The 25,441-nt window shown below is 31.5% G+C and overlaps 1 protein-coding gene across 1 annotated transcript in view; it reads right to left on the bottom strand.

The window, feature by feature from the left end:
• The window catches only part of LOC129980596 (probable G-protein coupled receptor CG31760), a 283,993-nt gene that overhangs the window by 76,749 nt on the left and 181,803 nt on the right, over positions 1 to 25,441 (bottom strand). Inside the window, exons 3-4 of the mRNA XM_056090977.1 lie at positions 5,291 to 5,495; positions 951 to 1,296 (exon numbers count right to left, since the gene is read on the bottom strand). Coding sequence (XP_055946952.1) covers positions 951 to 1,296; positions 5,291 to 5,495 — 551 coding nt within the window. The remainder of the gene's footprint in view (positions 1 to 950; positions 1,297 to 5,290; positions 5,496 to 25,441) is intronic.

Below are 25,441 nucleotides of genomic sequence, written 5' to 3'. Positions count from 1 at the left end.
ATTATTTTTTTCTCATAAAGTTCGTAGCTCTAAGACATGCCTTTTATAGTAAATATTCTGCAAACAGCAGCAAAGACTCAAGTTGGGAGTTCGTAAATTCGACATTTTTTTCGTAAATTCGATGACAAAATTTCGAGTGCCAAGTAATTTACCATAATGATAATTTACATGACTTAAAAAAAAACATGTCTTTTGAATAGCTGCATATAATTTATGAAAATTATTTTTTAAAAAATTTCATCTTATTTTTACTAGTGAAATTTTAACAAACAATTGACTACATTATGAATTAAACAATAACCCAGTGATACAAATCACATTATAATAATTCTGCAGTAAAAATAAAAGTCCCTTTTTATCAACATATTTTTTTTACAATGGAAAAAAATATTTTGACAGCATTTTTAATGATAGAATTATTCATACAACAGCCGTCTGAGGAGTTTTCTAAATTTCCATATTAAATTTAATTATAGCTCCACTCTTGCCATAAATCGGTGTTTTCTGCAAATGTTTATCCAAAAACATTTAAAAAAGGATATCGAATCACGCTTTGTTGCTTTTTGAAACAGTCATGTGAAGCTTACAAACGGAAATAAAAATATGTAGCCAAAATGTTAAAAAAACGATAATTATGGTATCAAGAAGAGATATACACTTTCATTTTATTTTTAAATAATTTCTTGTTTTGAGAGGTATTTACTTGATGAGCGCGAGAACTCAACTCTCGATTAAACATCGCGAGAATGTTCGAATTCTCAATGATGAACGATCTTTAATTGAATCGATTTTCGAACCCACGATCTTTAAGTATCTAAGATAAGATTTCGTCACCAAGTTATGTAAACAACAAGATAGATAACATAGATAGCACAAATATGTAAACAATTAAAGCTACAGGGGATAGTCACGAGTGAAACGATTAAAAGACATTATAAAATGCAACTTACCTATCACCAATTTGGCTTTTCTCTTTTAGGTCCCCAATCATTAATTTGGTGTACGAAACCAACCACCTTTTGGTCTCGCATTGGAAGTAGGGATGAGTCCAGCCTGCCCTGGTACTGCTATTGGTGACTTCAGGGTGGTCCATGGCCGTTATGCGCCACTCCACTCGGTCTCCTAGAACGAAGTTGTGCAGTTTGGTGAGTAGAGTGGTCTTCTTCTCAACATTGTTCTTTACTGTCACGTAGAAGTCGGGTTGACGAAGGGTGCCGTTGCCCACCCAGAGCAGACGACCCGAAGGGGTGTACTCCTCGCACTGCACTGTCTCTTCGATGACCGTCTGAAGCATCTCTGAAAGAAGGAAAATAATTCAGTATAATACTTCTCAGCAACAAGGGAAGTGAAGCATTAAATATTAAATATCTTAATTTGGCTAGAAAGTATTATTTTAGGAAGTCTATTCAGGTTTCGATTATTTGTTCTTTTCCCACTCACGTTTTTTCCTCTTGGCTGGCGTGACAGCCCCGAATGGGTCTTGGTCTTCCACAGAATTGCATTCTATGCCAGTCTGTTCTTCGCTAAGGTTTTCTAATTTGTCACCTTAATAGTTTTCAGATCTTTTTTCAGGCAGTTAGCCAAAAAAAAAAAAAAAAAAAAAAAAAAAAAACGTAATCCCTGATTAAAATACAATGTACGAACATTCCATGTCTCAAAGCGTAATGTCTTCAATTTCTTTCCACGCCGTTTTCCATAAGATGGCATTATATTTCCTTCTTTGGATATCGTAACAATAAGTTTTTCCGGTGTGGAGTTAGTCGCAGTCCCAAAGAATAGCGAGGGTGGTCAATAAGCTCATATAAGCTCATAGAACAAGGTGCCCAGCCATACCTCCAGATACTGGATACCCATTTTAGTCATTTCTTATGACATATAACAGATTGCGTTTTTTACAGCCCTATAACTATCGAATGGAACTCAGAAAAATTGGTTAACTTTGTAATATCACGTTTTCTCGAGATTTGCAATGAAGACTCACATTATAATATCGTGAGTCCTCGTTGCATGGTCTAGTATAATTTCACCAAGTCCATGTACTCACGTTAAAGGGGGAAATGAATTAAGAGTGTCTTTTGTTTAGATTGGCCTTAAATCATCTGGGTTGTACTTATATATGAACCTAGCTCACATTCGTTTTTCGTTTGGATGGAAATCAGGAAACCCTCCAAAAGTCAGAAAAAACCCAGAGAAAGCAATAATTCGTTGATAAAATTGGTTTATTATTATTTCATTAATACTGATTTAGAGCGCATCAGAAGAAAGAATATGGAAGATTCTTTTTCCGTTTTTCTATTTCAGCCATAATATGCCTTTAAACAAAAATTTGATATTTTTAATTTTTTTTTTTTTTTTTTTGAAATTCTGAATAATCTGTAATGTTTTCCAGGGATTTATTAATAATTAATTAATTCTCTTTTTCTGCAAACTATTTGAAAACAAAAATTTTATCACCACAATCGCGCACACAAATTTCTTGATTAATGCGTTAACAATACGATTTTAATCGGAATTTTTTTAAATGCATAAAATAAACTGACACATGGATTATTAAAATAGTTATAAATAATTATTATAATTCTATATATCACTTATCATTCTAATTGATAACCATCGCAATTGAGATTGAATAATCAAACGCCAGTAATTAAAGTATTTAAGCCTATAAGATAGACATTTTTCCTTCAGGCAGCACAGTTTGTGTTGAAGCACAAGGCGCCACACGTGTATTGACAACAAATTCTTCTTTGAATTTGCTTATTTTATTACCTAGGATCTAACAAGCTTAAATTACATAAAACAACAATATGACATCTACTATTTTTCAACATATACGATTTTTTCATCTTCTACTGCATTTTAAACACAATTAAAGATGTGCACACTGAATGTACAAACGATTAAGCATATTTTACCAATATAAAATATACACAGTAAGGGGAGGGAACCACAGTAATTTAGCGCAGAGCACCAAGTATTCTGGGCTTATACACTGGTTATCTTATAACCGTTATCTATTTCTATAACTTTTTCATATTATCACAATTTAAAAAGCACAAAATTAATTATGTGTTCAAATAATCAAGACATGATATGGTTGAGTAATATGAAGATTATAAGTTCTGAGCTCTAGCTAGGCTCTTTATCAGCTTAACAAAGAAATCGATAAGAAAACTTAATTGAGAAGACTGAGATGCTTCCACGGAAAGAAATGAACTCCGATGTCTACTGAAGAAATTATTAAATGTTGTAAGTTAAACACAACTATGGGCCAATATCCCCTGAAAATCTTTCAAGAAAACAACTTTAAATAATTGATGCTGAGTCAGAACCTTAAGTATTATTTACGACTCTTAGGTTGTTTTGATCAATGAAAAAGAGCCTAGCTTTTAGGGATTTTGATAGATGCACTTGATGAAATTAAATAAGAATGTTCATTCATTTTTATGCTGGGCGTTTGATTTGTATATTTGATTAGATGAGATTAGAAATGAACTAATATATACACATTTATTGAATATAAATGAAGTAAATGAACTAATATAAATGCGAAAACATCTGCTGATAGACGTGGAACACATAGCAAATATTTTGATTTCAGTATTATGTATACAAACAAAGAGCGTTCCTGAAGTAACGAGTGCAGTTAAAAATGGAATTTGAATTTGCTGTACTTATGCAATCGTGAAACTGACTTCAAAGTACACATTAAGAGCCTTAGTTATTTTCTCTGAACATATGTCATAGAATATTTTAATATTCCAGTTCCTCAAAATTATTTATTCCAACACAGCATTCTTCATTTAGTTTTATAAAAAAAAGTTGAATACTTAGATGCAATTTACAGCTGGATGCTCGAAATGTACAAAATGTTATTTGATGCATACGTGCTTATTTGTATCCGACATTCAGATATCTTTTTCCATCCATTCTTTTAAAACATACCATCCCTAAATTGACAGATGCCAGAGACTTCCGTTAACCTTAAATTATGATTTTTGCTAATCACTTAACCGAAAAAATAAAAACATCGTCGAACAAAACAATGAATCTAATGAAAACTAATGACATTTTGTGGTCATTTGACTCTCTCGTTTGTGAAAGAATAGCAAAATTATCTAAATTAGAACGAATTATTTTATGATTTACATGCGGTTTCATTTATTAGGGAAAATAAAAGCAATGAATGGACATTTCACAAGAAATTGACTAAAGAATCATAATACAAAAACGATTTCAGTATAAAATATATAGATAAAACTTATGAAAACTATACCTTTAATCATTTTATATATAATATTTAATAATATATTGGAATGGAGTCATTTTAAAAATATATTATAGTTATGAAAATCATAAACCGTTTTATTTTGAAAATGGAGTTTATTGGTTTAGAGATTAATTTATTAATAAAAGACGAATTTAAATATCACTTTTAGCGAACTAATCCTCTTTTAATACTTTTTAAAAAAAAAAAAATTGCGAAGCGGAATTTTCCAGTATAGATTCAAAGAAAGGAAAAAAAAAAAAGGATTTCACCAAATTTTAACAGTAGGAAAGGAGAATATCCCTTTCAAAAGTGAAATTGGAACTAAATTTCTAGAAATGTTTGCGCAGTTTAAAATAGTTGAAGTTATGGTTATTAAATTCCTGAGAGCACTTCGAAATCCATGCAATCAGAAGTTAAAGTGCTTTATTTGTTTGAATTTATTAGAAAAAGTTTAATTTTAGATACGATAATCATTCGAATTTATTTCATATAATAAGTATACAAATTTTATATATTAAATTTGGGTTTATATAATTCTTTATTGAAATTTTCAGACGCGTAGTTTGTCCTTACTGAAAAAAAGATCTTTTTTAATATTAATGGGATATTTTTCTCTCCTGATGTGCAAGTTCCGAGATGTTTTTTCAATATTTTCTTCTAATCTCGTTTTTGTATTTTATTTTATGATTTTCGTTTTTATAATGGAGTATAAACATAATAGATTATTTTTCTTATTTTTGAAGAAATCCATGCAACAAAAAATAGGTTCACAGCAAATGCACAGAATATTCAACAAATCTTACTTAATTAGCATAAATATCAAATCGAAAAAAATGAAATAAATGTCAAATATTTAAAGTTTTTAAATATCATATTATTTATTTTTTCCTGTTTTCCAAAATAAATTTTTATTCAACGAAAAGTATGTAATACATAAAAAAAATGTACATAAATCCGTAGATAGATAATTTGACAAATTTTTCACAACACAGACTTTTCAAGATCAGACAGCGAACTTACTTTCGTCGTGGTGAGATGAGTAGCCTTCCAACACCCTCGAGACGAGGTCTATTTTCTGAACGAGTGAATCGAACAGGTGGATGGGCAGACTGACCACAATTTCCTGATGAGGGTTGTTGGCACATTCAGCACCACTGAAGCTACCTACAATTTCTATAGTATCCAATAACTTGTCTAGCGACATTTCTTCCATATCCTCAGTAGCCTAGAAACAAAAGAAATAAAAAAGAAGTCAAAAATGAACATTAGTGCTACCAATTTTAACATTAATAATACGACAGTTATCATTAGTGCTACTAATGCTAAAATTATCATTAATATGTTAATGTAATAATGTAATGTAGCATTAATATCAAAATTACTAGAAATTATCATTTGTGTAAATAATTATTAATGTGACAAGTTTAAACTTACAATATTGTTCTTAATATGGTAACTGTACCAATATTGTTCTAAGTAAGATGTCAACAATGTTTGTATTACGTTTGGCAATAGTCTCTAAAAGTGTTACTAATAAATTTGAACTATTAATAGTATTATTAAAATTTGAGCTATGAACAATGTTAATAAGAAATTTGACCGCCGATAATCCAGCTTTTACAATTTTAAATTCCCAGAATTTAAATCAGTAATGGTATAATTGGGAAGACAACGCATGCATTTCCATGAGAAGCATTAATTGTTGTACAAAAGTCTCCGCTGGTGTTTATTTGTTCTATGTGTGTATATAAGAAAAATCAATTTTCATATCGTACAATTTTCAAAAGTTTAAAAGGCTTTAAGAACTTTATATCGAATTAGTAATAATTAATTAATCTTTAACTTAAAATTTTCGGATAAACGACGTTACATTACGACGACGTTTTACGCATACACTGCTTGGAATTCTCACTCTAAACTTGACAGCAATATTTTGTTGCAGGTGACATATAAAATTTATCAGTGGATGTTGACAATTCAAAGATATAAACAATTCTAATTATGGAATCGGGTTTTTAAAATAATATATATTATTACATATATATATTTAATAATATAATATTATAGCAACTGTGTGATAATTTTTGTGTGCCGATTTATGATCTTCGTTGCATTCCTTTTCGCACTTTAAAAGCTACAATCCAGATGAAAAGCGTCGTTAGTTATATTAAATACCGTTTAAGAACAACGCTAGAACTAATTTGGGAAAGAGCTTATAAATTTAAATCCCGTCAAGATAACGTAGCATCCCTTTTTTAAAACTTTCACATCACATTAATGGTAGGATATTTGACCAGGACATGAAATTTAACGTACATCAGGCCCGCATACACGACGGATCTTTAATAGAACAGGTCTCGAACCTGGGTTCCTCCTACCCCAAGATCGAGACCTCGATCGAGATTCATAACCAACTATAATTCAACTGCTTTGAATTGACCCCAATCCTTTTCCTCAGAGTAAAATGAATTACAGAACAATTTTATTATTTAAGTAATCTCGGAAAAAGTTCTAAAGTAGTATTTTATAATTACTTAAAATTGAAAATCAGAAATTTATAGTACACACCATTTAAAAAGTTTGTATTAAGCGATTTCTTTTACTTTTAAAGTTCCATCTCACTTTAAAATAGCAGTTTTGGATTAGTGTTTTAGTTTTTTTGTTTTTATTCCATTTTTATTTTTAACTTTCTATAATTAAAAAGAAATATTATTCTAAAGCCACTATATTAATCTGAAATAACGGAAGCTTGCCACTCAACTTAATTGGCATCTTAGGAAAATTTCGCTGGGTATATTTTTTTCTGCAAAATCTCTGGCTCCACGTAATTGGCCACTTTTCTTTAAAATCTTTATTAAGAAAAATAGCGTTAAGAGCTGAAAATTAAAGCAGGTGACGCTTTAAATAGGTTGGACATAATTAAATATAATCATAAATTCTTTTTTTATATTTCTAGATTTTAAATTCTTTGAGGAAAATTTCGAAAATGAATCTTTGGGAGTTTTCCGCATTAAAAACAGTTTATTTTATAAAATATATGTGTATAAATATGTGTGTTTTCGTGTGTTTTTATAATGTTCAATAATTAAAAGAAACACACCCGTTTTTCATTTTGTGTTCAACTTTGTAATGCAGCAATTAGAATCAAGTATACGTTTTGAAACCATCGATTGCACGAGCAAGATCTGATATACATCTACAAGTTTTGTGTCAAGATAACAAATCAAGTCTCATTCCTTTAGCTTGTTGTATCTTCCTGTAACCGTGTTCTAAGTAACATTATACACAAGAACAGAGTATCTATGTTTTTTCGGAAATTATTTCAGATTCACATCTTGGAAATAAAATCGATAAATCCACATTTGCAATTCTTATTACAAAAATATGCCAATATTAACCCTTTCACGACGCGCGTGTCATATATGCATCATCTACGAACGTCTCTCACAGCCGGACGTACCACTCGTGCATTTCTGAAAATCGAACTCACTGGACGGTGATGCATGTGTGCATTTTAAACTAGAACAATTTTTAAACGCCACTATATGGCTCCCTGTTTCTATTACTTTTGAAATAAATATAATTTTAGTATTGTTACGAATCTGTAATGCTGCTTCTCAGCAGAGTTGGTTCCATCATCAGAAAGACTGTTTTACAGTCATCGGTATCGGACGGAGTCCGGGTGTCACGTCGGAGGTCCCAGAGCTTGGCGACAAACTTGGTGACTTTGGCGCCAAAATAGATTATACCCGAAACATCGAGAATTTTCCCGATCTGTCCTTTAGGAACCGAGATACGCCTCGAAGGTTCCTGATTGGTTGTGAGGCTTCAGGCCCGCCTCCTGAGACCTATAAAAGGAGGCAGTCTGCAGCTGCCGGGGGGTAGTCGGAATCGACGATAAAGAACGAGTCTTCCAGAGATTAGCAGAGCAGCGACGGAGTCAAGCTAGTGCTGAACTAAGCTGTGCGCTACTGTTTGCAGTAGAGTCTTGTTGTATGCTGCTGTGTGCAGTCTCGGCTGAAGATAATTGTCTTCTCTATGCTGTATATAGTTGTCGTCTTTGTTCTGTCCTGTCCTGTCTTCGTGTAAATAAACGTCGTTGTTTTTTTTTCCACTATCCAAACGAACCCGGAAATTTCGTAACAGTATCCTGATCTTCAGTTTGCTCATATTCAGTCTGACTTTAATATTTTATTCGTCAACTGTTGCGGGTTGGGGGGGGGCTAAGAGTAATGTAAATAAACAGAGTTGGCTTGTGTAACTTTCCACTTGATAAAATCATTCGCGTTTCTGATGTCCCACCAAATTCTCTTCTTTTTTCGTTAGCCTTTCTAACTAGTCTTTTTGGGTTTTATCGTCAGTTCTGTTGTATTTCGCGAAGCTTTCGGATACAATTCGCACATTTCTCTTTATATTACGGAAAGCCTTGGTATCGGTTTATTATGGCAAGAAAACGCTATTTGTCAGAGAAAGAATGTGTTCGTATTATGAATTAACTAATTTTCTAGAAAGGTAGCAAAAATGACGATGTTAGGATTTAAACTTTATTTTTTGTGATTTTTTTTCAAGGTTAGGCTTAGCGATGCGAAAGTCCAGTACTGTGGGACGATTCCTTTCGCATACGCTCAGTTCTGTGCTTGCGTCTAGGATAGAGGCTTCCCGTCCCGAAAGAGTTCTATCTAGTTCACTGAAATCTTGAATAATCGGATTCAAAGACAAAAAACCTGATTAAAATACTTTACTTCTTCTATATCTATAAACTGGAAAAAAATAAGGTATTCAAAATTATATTTAAAATTATTTTTAAGGAACACACTTTTCAGCTCATAAATAGTATTTTTAAATCCTAAATAGATCACAAATTATGTTTTGAAGCAATAAATAAACTTTATACATATAAAAGTGCCCCATTTCTGTGTATAGTTAATCTCTTATAAAATATTGCCTGTAGAATTTATGAGTATAAAATGAAATATTTTGTATGAGCTTTCCAAAAGGTAATTCCTTTCCTGTTTCCGTATAATGCTTAACTGAAAAGATTTTGAGCTTTAACACATTTACCATAAAATTCCAAGGAGATATAAAACTCAAAATGAAACTGAAATATTTTCTAAGCAGTAAACTTTGTAAGGATTTAAAGGATTTCTAAAGGAAGAATCTGATATAAAAAAAAAGAAAAGAGCTGACATATATTTATTTTTTGAATTCACTAGCAAAAAATATTTTAGACAATAATTTGTTTTTCTTAATAATGTGTGTAAAAACAGCAGATATTAAAGTAATATGTTACGATATTTGTTTTTAAAAATTCAGCTACTGAAAATGAAAAATAATGAAACGAAATTTTTATAAAGTATTATTTTATGTTCGTATAAAATTTTTTGATTAGATCTGTTATATGAAACAAAGATAAATGGTATATTAAAAGACTATTTGATAAAAGAAAAAAAATTATTAATAAATATGTCGAAAGAAACATAATCATTTGCTTTATTAATAATCCAATGTAAATTAAAAGATTGTTAAAACAAGATTTTACATTTTTGTTTACATCTCACTTTATAAGTATTTTTTTTTCATTTTCATTTATCTTCTTTTGTTTCGCTGCAAGAAACAGATATTGGAAAATTCTTTATAGTACAAATGAAGTATTTCTGAAAAAAACGCAAAAAAACACCCGAATTTTATATAGCTCTTTAATGAATTTTCTTTAAATCGAATGCATGAACTGTTTGAAAAAGTATGTTAGTTAAAAAAACCAAATTATCTATTTTAAGACCTTTTAACTTGATATCGTGGATTAAGAAACATAAAAATTTATATATCGTTAATCACAATTTCTAGAGTCATAAAAGAGAATTTTTTAAGAAAATTGCAAGGGAAAATAATCAAAACGAGAAAGAAAGAAAAAAAAACTTCTACCCTTTTCTAACACTTTTTTATACTTTAATTTCTTTGCAATTCTTACGAATAGTAGCCATTTTTAGTTAGGCAAGGAAAGAAGAAATTTTCAATGACTGCTTCTAACAATTCCGTTGCATCTTTGTAAAGTATTTTTTTTCGACGTTAAATAGCTTTACTTTTTTCCTTCAGTATTTTCTAGCTCAAATAAAATTGTTTAAGGGTGATAAATTCCTAGGATTGACGCCGGAAACATTTGATCTTTTGAAACAACTCTCATTTACCATCTTTTTCTCTAATGGTAGCCTCATTAAGGAAAAACAATTTAGTGCTACAGTAAACAGATGCCAAGAATTCTTTTAGCACCAAGGCATTAGGATATTTTGGAAGCTAACTGAAGTTGGCCAGTAAAAGAGTTTTGTTTTGTGAAAGCATCAAACTTAATTATAGAAAAATATGGAAGCGCAATTTGGAAAACAGCATAACAAATGCTTGTAAAGTATTTAGAATAATATAACCCTAGAAAAATTCTGCCTTTCAAATTTGTTTCATAAATGAAATCCTTATAAGCTAGTCCTACCGGCTATTTATTACTTTCTTGTAAAAGAAAAAAATTATAATAATAAAAAAACTTGAGTTTTTTTTCATGAATTTCTATCTTGTAGATCTTCCTAAAACCGAAAAATGCCCTTTTGAAACCATGCCAATCTTTTAATCTGTTTATGAACATAATTAAAAAAAACTTAAAAGGGCTAGAACAATGCAAATTCGAATGTGATTTTTACACTGAGCTGATAAACCTAATTTGTGATGAAATATACAGTCTGTCAGTCAATTTGAGCACATATAAACGCGATGATTCAAAATCGTAACGAGCTAAATAAATGAAATTTAGTATGCTACTAAAATTATTATTGTGTGATTAATTTTGAATCTAATCCGTCACGGAATTGATTGTCTGTTGATTTATGCGCATTTAAATACAGTAACAAGTACTACATGAATTTTAATTGATTTTTATTAAAGTTATGGTTCAATGTCACATTTTTATGAAGACAGTTTCAGTTTGTAGATAATATTAACGAGAAGATGTTACTGACAGTGGTGCATATTGTATTAAATGCATATTCATTTCTTTTCAGTTTGGGAAGAAATTTAAGATGATACATGCTGTGGAGGTATACAAACAAGTTGAAAGAATAACACTTTACAAAGTTTTAAAATCACATTTAACTTCATTTAACAATGCATTACGCTCTTGATGCTTAAGAACTGTTCATGCTCTTTATAACTTTAATAACGTTCATTGTAAGCATTAACAGAATTCCTTAATTAAATTCGAGAGTGATTCTGTTAAGCTAAACAGGTCGTCCGATTCTATCAAATATTTCTGAGAAATATTTTAATTACGGAGTTCCATTGGAGTTTGATATCGTTAATTGGAAATGTTAATTTATAAAGTTAACGATAATTTTTTTGGCTAGTGAAAATCAACATTGAAAATAGGAAATCTTTACAGAAAATTGTAGCCAGTTCGGAAGGATTTCGAATTTTTTTAAAAAAAGATGAGCTTTCGATTTAATATTAAATTTTTTCGCATGTTTTTCTTTTTAATAAAGCAACATATTATTTTTATGTGAAATTCAAACTTTTTCCCACGAATTCAAGCTTTTTCTACAACAAATTATTTGAGACTAAGTATTTTAAAGCATAGCTGACGAATTGGCGGTCGATTTTTGACCTCAGATTGTGAAGCGTATTTGCTGAAAAGGAGAAAAATGTGCAACGGAGAGCAGGCCGAAAAAAAATATGCTTGAAATAAATATTTTTACATCATGTACATTCTTTCGTTTATGAAAGGAGCTGCAAATAATTATGTAAATTGCTTGGATCAGAAATAATTTCATTTGAAGTACAAAGTCGCGAATTCAAACATACCGATAACCAATTTTCATTAAATTGTAAGATCACGTATATCTCAAATTCGGTAGTCAACTAAAAATTATTGCAACAATAAGATTGGGATGAACATGGCGGATTTCTCTTCCGCCCCTTCCTCCTCATTTGATATATCTTCAATCGCATGTTAAAAGGAAAAGCAGCCATGTCTGATTTATTTTCGTCTCCTAAACCTTTCAAAGTAGATTTGTTTTATATTAAGCTCTTATTATGGCGTACTCATTAACTCATCAGGGCCCAGTTATGCTAAAGAAAAAAAAGAAAAGAGGAAGTTTTATTTCTCGACTTTTTCTTATATTTCTGAGAGAATCCAATGAACTAAAATATTTCCCTTTTGACAAGTCAATCCAAAAGTTGATATAGTTTCAGAATTTAAATTTATTTAGTTATTGCATTCACGTGTGTAGGAAAAACATTTATCAAGGATTCGATCTGAAGTTTGATGCAAATCTGAATATCTATGATAAAATTATATTCCGATTTAAAATTTTCACCCATCTAAATTGTTACATTTTAGAGTTATAAAATGTAACATGCACACTGACAGACAGACCAACCATTGAAATGTTTCTTCCAAAATTTGATAAATATCTATGAGTATTCTGTAAAGGAAAAGCAGAAAATTTTATCCGTCATTTTTCATATTTTTAGGTTTTCGTATGCATAAAAAGACGCATGAAATTTTGGACTCAAGGTAGTCAAAATCATTGGCATTCACTAAGATTTTGAGATCAAAGTTTTTATGACTATTATACTTCTTCTGTCTTTATGACATGACAAATATTTTAAAAAATATCTCGTTTTATTACTTAGAATGATCATCTTAAAACAGAAAATGCTACCGAAGTTTTTCTTCCTCCTATCATCATTTCCCCTCGACTACTGTTGAAGAATTACTGAACGAAAGTAATTAAGAGTTTAATATTTAAGATTCTAAGACTGTAATAACAAATACTAAAGAAAAATTTTATTTTGGAAAAATAAGTGAACATTTCGGATAAAAAAAAAAATTCTAAAATGTTGCTACACATAAAAAGTTCTTTTTTGCTCCTTATCGATGTATAGTATAGAAAATTTTAAAGGAAAAGGAAAACTTTCAGGAAAAGCTGAATTTCTTATATTAGAGCACTTAAAATTTAGGAAAATAAATTTATCTGTTATTCTTTCGGTCTTGAAAGTGGAAACTTCTTTATAAATAAAAATAAGAATTCATACAACATGAGGGAAAATAAGCTATTCTGGCGAAGAAATATTTTTAAGAAATACTGAAATAAAATGCATTTCGCTGTTGCAGAAATAACTCTTTCATGTTTTAAGACTTAATATAATGGTAGCATATTTAATTTCAGAATACGTCGTGCTATTGTTTGATAAATAATTACAGAAAATTATATAAAAATATTATATATTAACTAAAAAAATAGTCTTATTTCAAAAATTAACATTCTGCCTATTGATAATGAATATTTCAAGAGTTAACAGGCAATCATCAATTTTATTGGCATGTTATTTCGTATTTTTGATCGAAGTTTACAACTATTAATTCCGATGTTATTTTAATGAATGCTTCCACATAACAATGGAATCTCAAGTAGTGCTTTCCGTTTTTCTGAAGAATATATTTGTAAGACGTTTTTACCAGTTACACGACATTCTTATTTTAACACCATCATGCGACATCACATGAAGTTTTAAGAACAGACTCACTCCTTTGTCCTCTCCGAAACCTAATTCGAATACAATTAATCTATTTGAGAAGATTTAATGTCCAATTAGTTGCAGACACCGTGACATTTCTGAACCGAAAGAACAATAAGGACTTTCTGAATGGATCATTGGTTTTCCAGTCTGCAAGGAAATATTCCATCAACAGATACCGCAGCCTACCGCAACCCAAGGTATATCGAAAAAAAAAAGGACAACACAGACACAAACATGTTGAGCAACACAGACTTTCGGAATAGAACGTCGGTCTTCCATTCTCCAAAGAAATATTCCATCAACAAACACAGTAGCCTTTCGGAACCGAATGTATACGAAAGGAAAGACTTTATCATTGACCAACACGGAATTTAGGAATCGCACGTCCATTTTCCAGTCTCTAAAGAAAGATTCCATCTCTGGGCATCATCGATTTTTGGAATCAAAAGTCGGTTTTCGAGTCTCTTTAAAGAAAGACTCCATCACTGGACTCATGAATGGGAATTGAAAATCGATTCTCGTAATACAGGCGTTTTGAATCGGAGATAAAATCTACTGCCTTCCAATTCTGAAGGAGACCTCCAATACAAGGTTATTGCTTAGTTGTTGTTAGAAACGAACAAGTGATTTTGATTCTAACCAATTTATTGATATTTTCATTGGGAATCTACGTTCTAAACAGTTTTTTTATAACAGATAAAAAGCACGTGACTTAACTATCTGAAAACAATAGCGCCATGTTATGAGTTTAAAGTGATAATTTTTATCTAATATCTTTCAGTAAAGAATGAATTTCTAACTTTCAACATATTCACTCTTAAATGCCCAGAAATATTGTAAAATACAAGGCAGCAAGAATCGATCATTGAGTAAGGAAAAAAAATATCCCCACCCCCTATCCCGCATATTTTGCGAAGTCGAAAACTGGATGGAATCTCCTCGTCTTCTTCCCTTGGGACGGACCCAAAGCATGCTTCAACGAAAGAGGGGCTTCTCAAGAGGAAGAAAAAGCCGCTATTTGAATATCGAGTGAATGAAAAAATTCCTGCGCCCGAAAATTGGATCTATTCCCCCGGCAACATCGCAGAAGTTTGCTTGCTACAGTGAAATCATCCACAAAGAATTCGTTTAAAAAGTTTTAGCGAATGGTAAAGGAAAAAGGAACCGCAGTTTTCGTCGCTTTTAAGGACAATTCATAAGCAGTTTAGGTTTGAATTGAAAAGTTTGCATCTTATGCTGAGTCGAAATGGATTTAAAGATGTGGTTTATTTTTTGCTGTATAGGCTAAACTAAAATGCTGTTGAGGTGTAAAATACATAGTTTTCTCGTTTGATGCGTAAGAAATTAAGTTTTCTTTAGGTAAATAATCTTTATGAGATAGAATTTGCATTTACAGTGCATGAATATTAACCGCCTAGAAAAAGCATTATAATAGATTACACATAACCAAAATTCGAGATTTTTAATTTTTTGAATCCATATTTTAAAAAACAGACACTTTGTTTAACATATTTTTCAAATTTTCTTTTCTAATTGATAACATATTAATGGTATTTTTATAACTGAAAAATCCAAAGGCTAGATGCTGTGCAGCCTATGAAGAATTATTTAATGTCATTAAACATATTCGATACGATGAGCATGCCTAATTGACATATCAAATGAAAGAAAAGAAGCTGTGCTACCCTCGTCGTCTATCGTAACTCAATAAAGAGGTTCCTAAATGCTCATTATAGCGGATGTGTTAATAAAGTACACACTCTTGGGACTCAAAATCTCCCTTGTGGCTCTATTAATAACACTTTTATTGCTTATAATATATTTCCCCCTTATATCTTCAGGTAAGCATTATTAACTACAGCATTTTCATTGAAAAAATGTCCAATTAATTGGAAATTAAACAGCTAATATCTGAAAAGCTTAACTGAGTTATGTATATAAAGGGTATTTAACTAGAGGTCTTTCAAGTAACAAAAGTGTTAAATGGATTAAAATAATTTCAAAGTCGTTTGATAAACGATGAAAATGTAAAGGTTTTAGGTTTCTGTTTCACGATTATTAAGGAAAAAAAGGATAAAAGATTTAGATAGAGAACAATGTGTTAGAAAAAAAAATTAATAGTTAAAAATACAAAAACCTTTGCAGTTGCAGTGTTATTTTAATTCTTCAAGAAGTTTGATAGACAGAAAATGTACTGATGTATGCTTTTCCAGTACTGAATAATGTCTTAAAGAAATTTTGTGTTTCATTACCTAAAAATTAACTTTTTGCTTCAAAACTGAATGAAGCTGATCAGAATTTATAATGAGAACACGGCAAGGGAAATATCGAAAATCTATACGAATTGAATGTGCTATGTGAATGATAACGATACCTTGAAAGCATTATATATTCTGTAACAAAGATGCAATACAATGGTTTCAAGTTGCATTAATTATATATTTCAGATTTTCATTTATTTAGTTTAAGAAATGATCTAAAATCTATTTTAAATATTCCTGTTAACTACTGATTAATTTTTCATTCCTGCAGAAAAAGTTATTTTCTTTCTATAATGAGTATTCAAAGAAGACACAGAAGATATTTGTACATTTTTAGAAGGATTTCGGGACAATTAATTAATTTTTTAAATGTAAAAAGGATTTTTTTCAGTATTCTGATTGATTTTTGTGTTTTTCTATAAGTCTGCTCTATGATTTGCATATTAGAAGAGATTTTCATAAGATTTCAAGGAATATTGATTTACATTCCGCTTCTGCAACTTTCTACAGTTTATTAATAATAATGAGTTTTAAAAAGAGCCCTTTTCGACGAGTCAAAGGCACAATAATCTACTGGTGAAAGGTCAGAGAACTTTGCACGAATATATTGAAAAGCCATATATACAATACCTATAAATGACTTTATTTTTTAATGAAATACAATGATACTTTTTTGAAATAAGACTTGTCTTAATGAATTACACTTTTTGGAAGTCATCGGAATACAGAAATTTAATTTCTTTTATAATTACCGGAATAATAGATTCACTTCAAGATGAGTCAAGAATTTAAAATCAGTCTTGTAGTTAGACGAAATTTAAAATATGTGGCGAATTTTTGGCTATTTTCTTGGCGAATAATTCTACTGTTCTCGGCGGAATTTCTTCTCAGAAGGAAATGTGCCATGCAATAGAATCTGGCAGAATTAATTAACAATTCTTTTTACTATTTAATTCCCCTCTCTTTCTCTAAATTGCCTTTATCAAATTTTATTTAATGATTCTCACAAATCTTTTTTAACAATTAATATAATGAGTTAACAGTAAAGTTCAATTTTTTGCCAGAAGATGTTTTTCTTTTATTTTCACATATTGTTCTTTAGAGTTCGTTAATTTAAAGTTATAGTAGTTACATAACTCTACTACTTTCTCTTTTTGTACAATAAATGGGTTGCCTTTTTAACATCAAGGTATATTCCCCATGATACTCTTGGGGACTATTAATAGATTGTATTCTAGTGAGTGTCGTGAATTTTCGTGTTCGTGTTTGTTTTGACCTGCGAAATGTGGAACTTGGAAAATAATTGAATAACTCTTCCTGAAACTCTTCTGTTATTTTCATTTACCTCATAATGAAGTTATAAAAAGTCTCATCTCTCTACAAAATTAAAAATTCTAAATCAGTCTTAAGGTTAGGCAATATCCCAGATTTCTTATTCTTATAAACAGTCTTATTCTTTCTTATAAACAGTCATTTCAACAAAAGTGAAGAAATGTTCCGTTCTGCCCTTTTAAGTTAATTTTAGGCACACAAGATTTGTAACCTTTTGTCCGCCTATAAAATTTCTATTTTTACCTTCCTGTTTTAATAATTAATTACATCATCATGCACATGATGATATATCAGAAAAAAGGAATAACATGATCTACAGAGCAATTAAGGACTGCCCTCATTTGTATTGCGAGGTGTGGGTAATTGATGATGTATAAGCTTGCTATTGACCTGCGAGTACTCTTTCCCAGGTTTTCACGTATACTTATGTGGTGGACCTGCTTTCATCAAAATGACGTCACAGTTTAAGTTGCGTGATCCTGCAACTGGATCTATTATACGTACACGAGATATTATTTTACTACATTTTATTATACTGCACCTGTATCTTTTTCTTTTCTTCTTAATGTTTCCGTTAAATAAATATGTTATTTTTGTTACGCCGTCATTGAATTTAAATATTATAGACAACATCCATATTGGTGACCCGGACGGGATTTGAACACGCAACCTTCTGATCTGTTTTCAAATTTGTTTCTCACTTTTCAATCAAATTCAAATTTGTTTCTCACTTTTAGTTTAAATTCGTTGTATCGTGTACCACTTCCTATTGACCTTTAGGTTTCAAAATTTAATACAAGCCGTCAATTTTGATGTCTATATCATATACCAAATGCCATTTATATTGTTCGTTCCATAAAGGATTTTGAAATTATCAAGTTGACATACACAAGCAGAATATAACAGATGAACATTCAACTTGTAGATGGATAGGGTACAAAATTAGTACTAAATATGTCAACGGTAGATGCTAGATGTATTTGACTCTCGATTATAAATCAAACAATTGCTACATACGCGTCGGCTGTCAAAGCCTTAGTCATTCGATTTAGAGACCTTGATTTTATTACCCTGTTAGCGCGGCATAACATTCAAAATGCATCGATAATCAGAAAGAAATCTTTAAATTTTCATCAATGTTTGCCTTTTATGTACATTTTTTTGCACATTTTTATAAAAAAAGCGAAGGAACATATTAAGCAGGGCTTTATTTCTTTGATCAGTATGAATCTTAAAAATCCACATTTCCGTTTTAGGGCTTATACAAATGTTTCGTATTTGTAATATTGGAAATGTAACTCCAAAAAATTAAAATCTCTCTTGAATCTTTTCTTTTTACAAAACTCTTGCTAAGACATTAATATTTAAAAGTAAGAAAATTTAATAAATTCTAAGAATAAGAAATTAATTTCGTTTAAGAAATGGTGCTAATTATTATTATAAAATATAAAGAAAATAAAAAAAAGGGTTTTCGAGCATCTAATCTAAAACATCGTAGTGCGATAATGGTTTTGGTTTGATTCGTCTTGCTTGACTGCTTTGGTTATGGCACGTTGTGAGTAAGGAATTTTACACTACCGCAAATGACAATTTAAAAATATTATTCCGTTACAAATTTTCATCAATTTTATCGGTTGCCTTTTTATAATATTATTTCACTGTAAGTCTAAATCGAGCTTACAAATATGTAAAGCTATCCAAAATACAAAAAGGGAAATACTTCAATTAAATTTTAATCAAAAATATGTGGACAAAGTTTAAATATTTAATATTTTTAGAAGGCACATTTATGCATAAATTTGAATAAATCTTCATTGAAACAATCCAATGAGTAACAGAAAATGTATGGTAAAATCCTTTTCCTTTAACCGTTTCATATCGCATATTCAAAAAAAAAAAAAAAAAACACTAAAGAAAAATATTAATAGAAATAAAATTAATAATAATTAAAAAGTTAAATTCTAATTAATTCTGCAAACTAAAAAAAATTAACATAACATCCAATGAAGTTATCGAAGGAAAAGTTAAAATGATGATTAATTTTAAATCAGTTCAAGATTTAACTGAAATAAAAAATAATAAAAAAAACTTCTTCGTAAGACGTAATTACGCGCTAAATTTAGTAGTTATAGGTCTAAATCAAATGCTTGAAAAGATTTTTGCATCACGTTACTTACCTATAGTATGCCAGAAAAAAATAATTAGGATGCTAAAAATTCAAAACAATTCAGAACAAAAAAAGTTTTATTCTTTCAATTAAGTAACGATAGAAAGATCTATATTTTAAACGAAAGCAGCATTTCCATTTTCATATGCTTTAAACAGATAAAAAGGGTCATAATATAATACTATTCACTAGACTATTCAAAAAGACGAATTAGACATATAATTTGAATAATAATTCTGACAAATATATATTACAAAAATTGCGATTTCAGTTTCAGTTTAATCATTACAATAAATTCATTTTTATTATTACAATTCATTTTGATTTTTACAATATATATTTAATTTCGCAATAATAATAATAATTTAATACAAAATGAATCACATAATTAATTTTGTAGAGTGTAACTTTAATTACATAATGCATAATTACATATTCCGGAAAAAATGGATTATCCTAGCTAAAATATGTTACATGATGCTTTGAAAATCGTTTAAAGAAGGATATTGCAAGGCAGTGAAATTAATTTCGCAGAAAGCCCTAACAGATTTCAAATAAGGTCTCCGATGATAAGTCTTTTATTTATTCTACTCAAACAGAATCCATATTTGCCTGCGATGTTTGACAAGGCAAGCACGGCAGCGATTATTTTTACTTTTCCTTGCCGAAGTGAATGTTATGAAAGAGTTGAAATCTTCAAATATTTCATATGAGAAACAGGAAATTGATTTCTGTGTTCATTTACGGAGCGGCGCGATAGAAATGTTTCAAGATTCTTGATTACACATATTTATTCTGACAGCAGATAATTTCAAGATAAAATAAATAATTTCTTGTTTATATGAAGATAATTTTGGTGACTATAATCCTGAAAATAATTTATAGGAGATACTTAAAAGCGAAATAACTTTGCAGTTTGAAGTTGAATTTTTAGCTTGATACTGATTTAAAAATTGGTTTACTTTCGGTAAATAACATGAAATAAAAATCAAAAAGCATAAAATGCAATTCTGTGTAGTGTTGGAACTAACATATAGCTGTTTCTTGAAGAGTAGGTGCGAACGAAATTTTTTTCAGAAGCTAAATTAGAATTTCATTAATTAAAAATTAATCAAAATTTTAACGTATTTTATGAATAAGTTATTATCGTTCAAAATTATACTTATATTCTATTAAAAAATTTTAAAAAACTTAACAGTGTTATAAATTTTACTTTTGTTTTAATTTTAATAAAATATTCTTCCATGAGTGTGCTTTTCCCTATATTTAAGTTATGTATCCCACGAGAAAGCATCTCACAATTGAGAATGAAAAACTTTCGCCATGATGGTTGGTTTTTACCACTCTGGTAGGTACACGAAAAGGTAGGGGGTCTGGCTCCTACCATCAATGACGAGACGAACTTCCTTAGGGAAAGGTCGTGCCATGGTCGGTGATAGCCCTTTGGCCTCAATCATAGTTCCTTCAGTGTTGTTGTTGCGGTGGTCCAATCATTCAGATTTTTCCGTGTGCCATCCGGTGGGTCGGAGTAGCCAGTTTGTGGTTGCGGTGTATTTAAGTTATGTCTAAAGAAATTGTTTTCTTCTAAAATTAATTTCAAAGTAAAATTTTTCTTTTTCTTTTTACTTTTTAGTATACGTAGTAAAGAGAAAATATTGTAATTGGCAAAAAAATGTGAACTTGAGATATTGACGGATCTTCACGTTTTAGATCTCCTGAGTTTTGAAAAAACCTTTTTTGGAAAATGTTTGTTTCTCTGTCTATGACAAAGATAACACGAAAACACTTTGAGCTAGACGGATGACATTTGATAGGTAGACTTTACACCAAATTTGTAGATTTCTGTCAAATTTTTACCAACTTCCTTTTAGAGGTAGTTTGTCTGTGCTGTTGTTCATATATAAATTAATACGCTAACTATGAAAGAAAGAGAGCTAGACAGATAAAATTAGGCACGCAGAATTAACATTTTCAGTGTAGCCACTTATAAAATTTTGAGAGAAATCTGTAAAGGGGTTGATCGTTTGTTCATCTGTACTTTTGGAAACATGTAGGCGAAACATGTAAATGCTAAGACGCAAATATGTCAAATTTGCGAGGTTATTTTGGGACTAAACGTAGCGTAGATTTGTATCAAATATTTGTTTCAATTGAAATAAACGCAGATTAAATTTTCGGAAACTATTAACTGCAAGCCAGGGATTAATCGCCAAAAAGTTCGACAAGGATCACACGAGAGATTTAGTAATAATGAAAAATTCACGCCAAAGGTTAATATTTCGTAACGATTGTATGCCAATTTCCAACACATTCTCTGGTATAATACCTTTATTAGAGGGTATGTGACAAAGTTTGGATAGATGCCAATCCCATTGGTTGGAAGGAAGGTAACATACAGTATATATGATCATTTCCTTACCCGGAAATACAGTCCGGGTAAGAAAAAAAAAAGATAGTGATATTTTTATAACTATTAATTCTGCAAACAGTAGAATTATTTTTAAAAAGTATAAGTAATTTTCAAGGACATTATATTTGAGTTACTATTCAGGTAGGAGAATGATCAAGCTGTATGATATTGTTAAGAATCTGTGATGCGGTTTCCCAGCATAGTTGGTTCCATAGGGGGTCCCAGAGATTGGCGACAAACTTGGCGACCATTTGGTGACTTGGCGATAAATTTGGCGACTTTGGCGCCAAAATAGACTATACCCGTAACATTGAGAATTTTCCCGATCCCTCCAGTAGGAACCGAGTTACGCCTCGAACGTTCCTGATTGGTTGAGAGGCTTCTAGCCCCGCCTCCTGAGACCTATAAAAGGAAGCAGTCCTGCCGCTGCTGAGAGTGGTGAACCAGACCGGAGAGTTGTAGTCGGAAGCGACAGAGTGAAGAGTAGTCGGAATCGACGGTGAAGAACTCGTCTTCCAGGGACTAGCGGAGCAGCAACGGAGTCGAGCTGTATGCTGCTTTGTATACTGTTGTATGCTGCACGTCTCGGCTGAAGATAATCGTCTTCTGTGCTGTATATAGTTATCGTCTTTGTGCTGTCCTGTGTGTCTTCGTGTAAATAAACGTCGTTGTTTCATTTTCTACTGCCGCCTGCTGATTGAATGTTCTCCACACCATATAACTCCCACTATCCAAACAAACCCGAAAATTTCGCAACAATATGAAAGTCCGGATCATTAACCTTTTAATCCTGCCCTATTTTTTTCTATAGAAAAAAAAATTACAAGGTACTTTGTTTTATTTAGAAGCATTAATCCAGGGATAAGAAAATTTCTCTCAACGTAGACATTTTCATATTTCATCGCCTTAGATTACAAAAATTTCACTCAATTCCTAATCTAAGCTCAACTATCTTTACTACGGCAAAATATATCTTTATCTAAAATTGATTTTTGACAGTGAAAATTTGGTGTAAGTATTTGAGTAAGTAAATTCTAAAAACCTTTACAATTTATTTTTTGTTTTCCTATTCCCATTAACCAAGAGATAACTAACTATTTAGCAAATTTGAAATTCGTAAGTTTCATGATTCAGACATTTTATGAGGAGTATATCTTATATACCGGGTGCGGCATAAATTCGTGCAAACTTCAAAAAATCATAATAAAAAAAAGTAATGCTCGAAAAAAATTGTGGTTTCCGGGAATATGTTCAGAGAGCCTTTGATTTCGTTATTTCCATTAAAAATGTATTTAAAAATGACCGATAGATGGCGCTCACACGGTCATACTGAGACGGTTTATGCAAATCAGGAAAACAGAGCACAGTAACATTATAGTACATTTTATTTTAAAGCAAAAGATGCTCAACATGACCACCACCACAAGGTATTAAGCAAGTGAGGCGCGTAACTACGCCTATTACAGCTGCGTGTAACATGTCGGCATCGATGCCACCAACGACCAATTGAATGGCATCTTTCAGCTCCATCAAAGTGGCAGGAGAGCTCCGGTAGGCACGAGACTTTAGGTATTCCCACAACCAAAAGTCCACTGGAGCAAGATCTGGCGATCGTGAGGGCCACTCATTCTTACATCCTCAGCTTATCACTCTATCCTCAGTGAATGTGTCTAGGAGGAACGTCTTAACGGATCTAGCAACGTGGGCGGGACTCCATCCTGCATGAAGGTGACGAAAGATAACGCACGTCTTTGCTGCAAAGCAGGCATAACATGGTCTCGCAAAAACCTAAGATAGCGTTCTGCAGTGACGGAACAGGTTTTTCAACCGCATACAGGACAACGCTCTTCAAAAAAGAAAGGGCCTAGAATGAAGGACGCAATGAAACCGCACCAAACAGTCGCATGTGGAGAATGTAGTGGTTTGGTCGTGTACGCACGAGGGTTTGATGCTGCCCAGATACGCCTGTTTTGCGTATTGATGTCCCCATGCAATGAAAAGTGGGCTTCATCTGTCCACATGATGTTCAGTAACCATTGTGGATCACGTTCCATTTGCGAGCAACCATGTTGCAATGGCTTGTCTTTTCTCGCAATCTGCTGGCAACAACTGGTGTAATGCCTCTACTTTGTGCGGGTGCAGTTTGTGGAATGCGTCGGATCGACCTATCCGGAATTCCTGTTATTTTACCTGCTTCACGTGCACTGGAACTCCGCGTTGAAGTCTCGGCTGCCACATTTCTCATGACCCTTTGGACAACAGGGACGCAGTCAGCGCTGACGGATGATTTGCCACTTCGTGGAAAATCCTCTAATCTTCCCTTTCCTCAAAACGATGAAGTAAATTAAATATCCCATTCAATGAAATTGGGTTTTTCTTCGACTTAATTCCTTTCACCGTCCGTAACTGTCGCAAAGCTTTAGTCGCGAATTCACCGTTCTTATAGAACAGTTTAACCACTAATGCTCGATCCGGTAGAGATAGCATGCTACTGGCGTCGAATGACAGATCCATAACTCCAGCCTTGTGTTTTATAGCTATACTGATTTGCATTAACAGTCTCGGTATGACGTGTGAGCGCCATCTATCAGTCATTTTTAAATACATTTTTTAATGGAAATAACAAAATCCAAAGGCTCTCTGAACATATTCCCGCAAACCGCAATTTTTTTCGAGCATTACTTTTTTTATTATGATTTTTTGAAGTTTGCACGAATTTATGCCGCACCCGGTATATGCAGGTATAATGCAGGAAAAAAAATGCATTTGTGGAGGAATCGGTACTGTTTACCACTATTTAAAGAAATGCATTGAAATCTCGGAGTTAAGAAAAAATCTGAAAATTATAAATAATGACTTAAGTACAATACTGATGGTACCAGGTAATCTTAAAACTCTGAAGGACATAATGTCAATAATTGTCAGTTTTTTACCAACTACTTGAGAGTTTGTAGATAAGGAAAAATGTCAGTAATTAACCAGTTTGTGGCCAATTACCTCGAAGAGAATGTCAGTTTGATAAATCGGTCAATGCAAGGATGGACAATGCTAAAGATAGCAGACGGCCACAATAATTCCTGTAGATACTGCTACGTTCAGTGATGGCGGGGTGGCCGTCTGTACTCAAGAAAAAGAAGGTATATGCAGGTATACATAATTAATAATATTCATCATTATGTTGACGGAACGGTATAAATTTTACCAGAAACGTAATTTTTTTTCCATAAGCGGATTATTTGATAGGCTTTTTCTATGTTCTAATGAACATCAAGAAGTTCATTGTGAAAGGAATTTGTGTATTATTCCTTCTATTGTGCGTCATACAAAATCTTCCAAATCTTAGAGATAACTCATTTACGGAAAATATGTCAATATGCAAACCTAGTGATAATTGCTATTCCCAATTATTATTTGGTAGACAAAATCTACCGACATCTGCT

The sequence above is a fragment of the Argiope bruennichi genome, chromosome 8 (assembly GCF_947563725.1).
Source record: "Argiope bruennichi chromosome 8, qqArgBrue1.1, whole genome shotgun sequence".
Taxonomy (NCBI): Eukaryota; Metazoa; Arthropoda; class Arachnida; order Araneae; family Araneidae; genus Argiope; species Argiope bruennichi.
This window is presented reverse-complemented; position numbering and strand designations above follow the sequence as displayed.